General features: G+C 45.7%; 1 protein-coding gene across 1 annotated transcript; it reads left to right on the top strand.

Annotated features, from left to right (window-relative positions):
• Positions 1-1,845: 1,845 nt before the first annotated feature.
• On the top strand, positions 1,846-5,318 carry LOC112620165 (GTPase IMAP family member 1-like). Its single transcript, XM_025378410.1, has 2 exons — positions 1,846-1,891; positions 4,441-5,318. Exons 1-2 carry the CDS (start codon positions 1,846-1,848, stop codon positions 5,316-5,318), a joined length of 924 nt encoding a protein of 307 aa, XP_025234195.1.
• Positions 5,319-8,030: the final 2,712 nt, after the last annotated feature.

Raw genomic sequence — 8,030 nt, 5'->3', positions numbered from 1 at the left:
ACCCTTTCCTTACTCCTTATATGAAAATTAATTCAAGATGGATTAGAGATTTAAATGTTAGACCTAAAACCATAAAAACCCTAGAAGAAAACCTAGGCAATACCATTCAGGACATAGGCATGGGCAAGGCCTTCATGTCTAAAACACCAAAAGCAATGGCAACAAAAGCCAAAATTAAAAGCGAGGTGCTTATTAAAAATACAGATTAGTAAGCCACAATCTGTAAGAAATAATGCTTTTCACCTTAAAGAGTCCTTTAGACAATTTCAAAAGGTAGCAGTTTGGGGAAGCATTGAACTAGATAATTTTGGAGATACCTCAGTGTTTTACAATTATAGGATTCTACACATTTTACAATCTCCATTAAATATATGCCTTTTGTAACTCCATATTTTGGCACTTAAGAACTTTGCACTAACTTTTGAAACTGTATCCCAAACTCTGTGGGAAGTTCCAAATGGCCTACCTGATTTCTCCAGGTCCCTGAGGCACACTTTCGCCTTGTTGTCGTTGACAAGTACTTTTTGATTCAGTCAAATTCTTGTCCTTTGCTCTGAATCTTGTGGCTGATTCTTCACTTTCTGCTCTGGTGTCAATTATGATCATCTGTTAATTCCTACACACAAAATAATTAATCACATTAAGGCCCACGGAGTGAACTTTATTGGAGACTTTGGCGGGGGGAGGTTAGGGGAGTTCCTGCAGAGATACAAACAGCTTTGGAATGAGTACAAGGCAAACCTGTTCCACAAGCCTTCAGCCAGAGACAAGTTACTCAGGCAGCCTCTCTCTCTGCCCTTCCTTCACGTATGGTGCCGATGGGAAAAAACACAGGTACCTGAGTGACCAGGGTGGAAGACACAAAGAGGTGAGTTTGACATGGATGGTGAGGCACAGACGGACGGTTGGGGAGGATCAATAATCCTAGGAGGAGAAGCAGAGCAGGTTGGAGGCCCTGAAATCTGCTGTTTGTAGAGTAGCTGACTGAGTAGGGGATTGGCTGGGAATTAGGCTGGAGACGTAGAGGCAGGAAGAAGTACATTTGTGTTCAGGAGCTTCTGTGATCAGGCAAATTGGATCACAGAGTGTTAGTTATATTAAATAATGTTAGGATTGAGCACAATTACTTTATTTAGAAAAGCCGCAGATTTGAGTAGAAGGACATCAAAAGGTGGAGGACAGCATTTGAGCCATATTCAGACAAGCAAATAGATACTTGGCTTTGTGAGAGCAAAGCTAAAAGCTCTGGTCAGCTTGTTGTATGTATTTGTGAACCCAAGAAACTTGAGATTTTTCCAAGTGTCTTCTCATTTGTCTGCTAGGCCAGTTCCCACTAAGGCAATTCCCTAAGTTACCGAGTACATGTTCTGACACTCAGAGTTTTTACTGAAGTCTCTTGTAATCTCCAAATTCCCTAGAAAAAATGTATTTCTACAGTTCATGCGTCATTGACATAGAATATCCTCTTATTTCATTTCTGAACCAGAAACTGAAAACATTAAACGGTTCCAAAATGTCCTTCTAACTCAAGAACAGGATGGGTGCCCTTATTCTTTCCTTCCAGATCCTAATATCCTAATGCTAACATTCAATATCTTAATGTCACTCCTAAAGTAGGACTTATCACTGATTCCATTTGTATTCTTGCCCCTCCCCATCCCATCCCAACTCCTACAAACACACACCACAATACACAACTAGATTCTAAGACTCTTGAAGGCAGGGACAATGTCTTCTCGCTGTGGTTTCCCCAGAATCTTGTTCTCCTCCTGACTTCAGGTGATATATACCTATGTGACAAATGAATGGACAAATGAGCTGTGTCTGTGACTCTTCCAGGTGAGCATGGGACAACAAGGGAAGATGGGAGGCAATGAGGAGCATGTCCATGGTAAGAACTTGTGTCTGGAGGGCACGTATGCCCTCTGTGTTTGTGCCTGGATTGGGTACAGGGGTGGGGAATGACTCAAGGCTGAAGACAGCTAAGATATGTTTCTTTTGGGAGAAAATTCCTTTAGCTATCTTCTAAAAGATAGAGGGGTTGTGACCAGTAGGATATCACAGTGAAAGCCCTGGCACCATCTCTGCTCCTGGTCTGCTGTGTGATGTTGTGGAAAGTCTTTTGACTGCTCTGACCTCAGTAAGAGAGCATAGTTGAGGCTCTGTCCTTTTCAACAGGGTGAGGACCAAGGGTATAGAGGATAGAGTAAACATGATTTACCAAAGAAAGTATTGGAGAACAATGAGTAAGAGTTAAAATATTAGGAGAGCTCAAGGGAGAGAAAATGAGGGAGGGAGAAAGTGAGAAGAAAGGGAGACTGAGAGACAGAAGATGGGAAATGGAGACTGACTGATAATGACGAAGAGAGCACCTCTCTAACATGGTTCTGCTGTTGGATTTTACAAACTAAGATCCAAGTCAAGAAGGGGAGACGAACGGGGATTCACATGCATCATTTCCTCTCAATGACCGACTTACATGGTGATGTAAGAGCGGAGTGATGACAGAGCCCAGTGAGGGCACTTAGCTGGGAGAGAGATGACATCCTGACTGAACAGGAAAAGGGGGGGTGGAATAAATCCCATCATTTATTTCACATCCCACCTTAAAAGAAATGTCTCTGCCTACCTTCCATTTTGGCGGGGCACTACTTATTCAAATGATAAAGGACTCACTTGGTCAGGAAGCCGGCACTGCAGGACAGCCTGTGGATCAGGGGCATCATGAGTAGTTCAGTGTATGACAGGCTCTGTATGCAACATCCCACTTAATCCTCAAAGGAATCTTTAAGGTAGGTTAAACAGTTATTATCTGCATTTTTCAATATGAGGAAACTGAGGATAGCAGAGGTAAAGTAAAGTCAGAAATAATTACTGAGAAGAGCTATAAATGGAAAGGAGTGACTTTTGCCATACACTACAAAATAGTTGACTTGGAAATATTGTGTGGTACTAGGATGGGTAATGAGTCATGCTAGACTCTGTGACAGAAATGAACAAACTTTGAATTTACCAAGAGAAGTGATACAAGAAGATTTTGGAAGGGTATATTTGGAGAGCACCTCAGGGATTATCAAAATTCAACCCCCTTCATTTAAAATGTGACAAAAGTGAAATTCAGAGATTTTCCTGTACATGGACTTCAGACAGCAGCAGGGCAGATGCCACCATTCCGGTGTTCTACCTTCCAGGTATGGGCAGCTCTTAACACCCTGTAGGTGCCTCTCTCCTAATCAGAATCAGAATCAGAAGTCAATTAGTGACTTTTGAATGGGACTAAGAAAATTCAGGAGCACTGGCTTTGTAATTTCCTTGCCCCTGTTAATACAATGGCAAAGGCTGGTATGGCCCAGTTGATTAGGAATAAAGTGTTAGGCTTTGATCTCTGGGGTGGGATGGTAGATTCCACTCTGTCTGCCACTGGCCTAGATAACTTTAGACCTTGAAGTCCCCAGAGCCCCTGCAGAGAATAATGCCAGCCCTCAAATGCCCAGATCCGGATGGGCAGGGACAGAGATTTCAAAAGAAGTTGATCTTAGAGAAATGAAAACCAATATATTGCCTCACTCTCTTAGGCTCTGTATACAAGGCTGACCTAAAAACAGTTGCCTTGTATCAGCTCAGCTTCCCAGAGATTGGCTCAAAATCACAGACAGGGGCCTTAGAAATGGCACCAAGATCTGAATTTTAGTCAGGAGACCCCCAGATCACATTCCTTATCTACCACCCAAGCTGACATGGTCTCTTATTCCCAGCCCTCTGAAAGCAACGACTTAGATTCACTAAAGATGTTCCACGTGCCAGCCACTCTGCTCAGCATGTATGCGGATTAGCTCATATAACCCTCTCAAGAACCCTCTGAGGAACCATGGATATTATTACTCCCATTTTACAGAAGAAGGAAATTAAGGCTCAGGGAGATTAAATAACTTCCCACAGCTACCCGGTTAGCCAGTGCAGAGGCGTTGGTTCAAACCCAGGGGCTGAGCTGACTCTAGCCCCCGCTCAGATCCTACTCCCACTTCCAAAGGGTGGTTTCTGGAAGACTTGTTAGAGAGCCCACCACAGTTGCAGTTATCCAGAGTGGGAAGGCCAATGGGAAATAAATCCCTGTGCAGCCTGCATGTGTGCAGATGACCAGAGAGAGCTACTGTCAGATGAGGTAATGGCCTGAAACTATAAAGGGGTCCCCCTGGAGAAAGGTTCCTCAAGCTCTGGGACATCAACAGGGGCATGTGGTGAAACCAAAGGGGACAGGACTGGATGAGTAAGGACCACCCGGGACGGCAAATCTCTCATTAGATCACCTCAGTGAAGGTTTGCTTTAAAAAGTGAAAGTTGAACGCACTCTTCTCCTTGATTCAGAAGGCATCCAAGAGATCCATTTATCTAGGTATGCTGGCTTAGGTTTGAAAGCTTACAAATAATTTATTCTCGCAGGTTCAGCAGAGGACACCCAGTCCCGGCAGGATCCCACGCTGAGGCTCCTCCTTGTTGGGAGAACAGGGGCCGGAAAGAGCGCCACTGGGAACAGCATTCTGGGCAAGAGACGGTTCCTCTCCCGGCTGGGGGCCACATCTGTGACCAGGGCCTGCACCATGGCCAGCCGCAGGTGGGACAAGTGGCATGTGGAAGTCGTGGACACTCTGGACATTTTCAGCTCCGAAGTGCCTAAGACAGACCCCGGCTGTGAGGAGAGAGGTCGCTGCTACCTGCTCTCGGCCCCCGGGCCCCACGCGCTGCTCCTGGTGACCCAGCTGGGCCGGTTCACAGCCCAGGACCAGCAAGCGGTGAGGCAGGTGAGGGACATGTTCGGGGAGGACGTCCTGAAATGGACTGTCATCGTCTTCACCAGAAAGGAGGACCTGGCGGGGGGCTCCCTGCAGGATTACGTGGGCAGCACAGAGAACCGGGCCTTGCGCGAGCTGGTGGCCGAGTGCGGGGGCCGGGTCTGTGCCTTTGACAACCGGGCCACTGGCCGGGAGCAGGAGGTTCAGGCGGAGCAGCTTCTGGGGCTGGTGGAGGGCCTGGTGCGGGAGCACGAGGGCGCCCACTACTCCAACGAGTTGTACGAGCTGGCACATCTCCTGCGCTGGGCAGGCCCGGAGGAGCGGCTCCGGAGGGTGGCGGAGGGCGTGGCCGCCCGCATGCGGAGGAGGCCATGGGGCGCCTGGCTGCGGGCCGGGTTGTGGGCGTGGCCGAAGCCGCCCTGGAGCTGGAGGCTGGGCCTGGCCCTGCTGCTGGGGGGCGCACTCCTGTTCTGCGTGCTGCTCCACAGGCGCTGGTCGGCGGCCTTTGCTGAGGTCAGATCTGACTGACAGATTGTAAACGTGGCTCTGACCCCTCAGCTGATAATCGCATTCATCTTCCTCACTTGGTGTTCAGAGCTTGCAGACTCTCCTCTCCTCCCTCACCTCGCCTTAATCCACCACCGTGAGAGTTCTGCCGAGACCCATCTCCCACCAAAACCGTCTCATACCACCCAGCCTCCCTGAGCATTCTCACTACTAAAGCCAAAGACCACTGTTGCTTTGCCTCTTCTCCAGTGGCCTTGGCTGTCTTTCCCTGCACTGAGTTTTCTTCTCTCCAGAGAACAGATGAGGGGTGCTTGTCCCCCATTCCCTGCAGTCCCCACAGGACCACAAGCAAGAACCATCCCAACGCAGAGCTTCAGTCCTTTGCACCCTTGTTTATTAGAATGGAATTTATTTCCATAAATAAATATACTGCATGATCACATTGTGTCAAAGGAAATCAGTCTCTGTGGATGTTTGCTCATCTGTCTTACATGCCCCCTGAAAAAAGACATGACTCTGTCATCCTTACCAGCAAAAACATGCACAGAAACACACACACACACGAACATACATTCTTGTGTGTAACCATAAAAGAAAGTATGTTGGTGTAAAATTTGCCATCTGCACCAGTTGGGGAGTGTCTCCCCATGCATCCCCACTCAGACCCCTCAACAGTTGAATGCAGATGATTCTGCAAGTCCAAGGAGAATATAACTAGAGGCTCAATTCCCAGGGTTTATCGAGGGCTTGCACAAAGCTTACTTCAAGGAGGCTTATACTCACAGAGTAAGTTATGCAAGATGAATTAGTTCTTGAGATCTGTTCAACTCAAAGATAAATAAAAAAATTAAGAGGTTTGGAAATTTTTATTTTACTAAAAAGGGGCAAACAGGTTTTTGTGGACTGAGAACCAGTGATACGATGATGGAATAGAGACTCCTCTTCTGACCCACACATACCTGGGAGAATCAGATTTCTGGTCCAGATAAAATGAGGCAGGTTAGCCTGTGCTGTCTACCTCTACAGTTCCTCCATATTCCTCCACCCACATTGACTTTGTCTCCAACCCCACCACTCTCACCCACAGATTCCAGCTCATCTCTTTGGTGTTGCTCTGTAATTCCAAACCTCTCCCCTACAACATCTACCACCCATTGCATTCACAGCCAGAGAGACCCAGGTTACTGATGGCCTCGATGACTGAAGAGACAAGCAAAAAGGGAAAATAAGCTGCAACACCTGAGCTCATGCTGGAGAGCAAGCGCACAAGTCCCTCCTGGAAGCCATTGCACACATCAACAGGAACACCAGTGCCAATTGCTGAGACTTGACATTTCCTCAGCAGCAGGGGCTTTTAGGGAGTTGGTTTAGGGAGTTGTGAACAGATCTTAGCAGAGGCCTTGGTAGGAAATCACTTTTCAATATACTCTTGCCGTGAACAAGCAGAGAAAAGTTCTGCCATTGGCAGCCTGAAGAGAAAGGGAATGATCATTGATGAAAATAAGTGTGAAAAAAGAATAGCAAAGTGCCCAATGTAAGCAGTTGAAGGTTTTAACCCTTGACCCAAATCAAGTGAGAAAAACTAGATTCTTGCTCTTTGGTTGAGGAGGAATGGGCCCAGGCAATTCCTAAGGGGCAGTGACTCAGCTGGTGGGAATGTGGAAGAGGCACTCCAGGAATCCCAGAGAGGAAGTTGATTATCTGGTTCAACTGACACCCAGCTAGGGCTGAATGCAGGACATGCTAGGGAAAAGAGTGTGTTTAGTATGCAGTGTGTTACAAGGCTGTCTGTAAGTAGTGGGATATACCCAAAAGGATAAAGGATGTCATGAAAAATACCTGAAACAAATTAATGGGTAAAAACAACCTACAGTGCAGAGACAACTGTATATCCACATACGAAAGAATGTTGGACCCCCTACCTCACACTATATGCAAATATTAACTCAAAGCAGATCAAATACCCAAATATAAGAGTTAAAATGATTAAAGTCTTAAAAAGAAAACAGGTGTGTAGCTTCATGCCCTAGGACTAGGCAACAGTTTCTTAGATATGACACCAAAAGCACAAGCAACGGAGGAGAAATAGATACATTAGGTTTTCTGAAGTTTTAGTAAGGTGTACTTGACAAATAAAAATTTTATATACTTAAGGCATATAATTTGGTGTTTTGATATGCATATATGTTGTAAAATATCACCACATAGTTACCTTTGTGCGTGGTGAGAACACGTAAGATCTACCCTTTTAGCAAACTCCAAGGACAGTAAGGAATTGCTTAATGACTGGTATGTGTTCGGAGATATGCATTATTAGGCAATTTTGGCATTGTGCAAACATTATAGAGTGTATTTACACAAACCTAGTTGGTATAGCCTACTACATACCTGGGTTATATGGCATAACCTATTATTTCTAGGCTCCAGAGGGAATGGAGTCCTCACTCTGTAGAGAAGGGAACACAGGTGGCACACCTTTGAGAGAGATATCAAGCTCTGCTTCCATCATAGTGTAGGGTTATATCCAGATTTCTCACCAGAAACCATGGTGGCCAGAAGTGACACAACATTTTTCAAGTGTTGAGAGAAAAGGGTTGTACAGCATGTTACTGTACCAAATACTGTAGGCAATTATGACACAATGGTAAGTATTTTTGTATGTAAACACATGTAAACATAGAGACATAGAAAAGGCATAATAAAAATACAGTATAAAAGATAAAAAATGGTACA

The sequence above is a fragment of the Theropithecus gelada genome, chromosome 3 (genome assembly GCF_003255815.1).
Source record: "Theropithecus gelada isolate Dixy chromosome 3, Tgel_1.0, whole genome shotgun sequence".
In the NCBI taxonomy this organism is placed as follows: Eukaryota; Metazoa; Chordata; class Mammalia; order Primates; family Cercopithecidae; genus Theropithecus; species Theropithecus gelada.
The sequence above is the reverse complement of the archived record's forward strand: the minus strand, read 5'-3'. Positions and strand labels throughout refer to the sequence as shown.

What these genes read in the sequence shown, in the direction of transcription:
- LOC112620165 (XM_025378410.1), top strand. Translation starts at nt 1,846, where the DNA reads ATGGGACAACAAGGGAAGATGGGAGGCAATGAGGAGCATGTCCATG. An exon ending in CAATGAGGAGCATGTCCATG is followed by an intron (nt 1,892 to 4,440) that starts GTAAGAACTTGT and finishes TTATTCTCGCAG; the next exon opens with GTTCAGCAGAGGACACCCAG.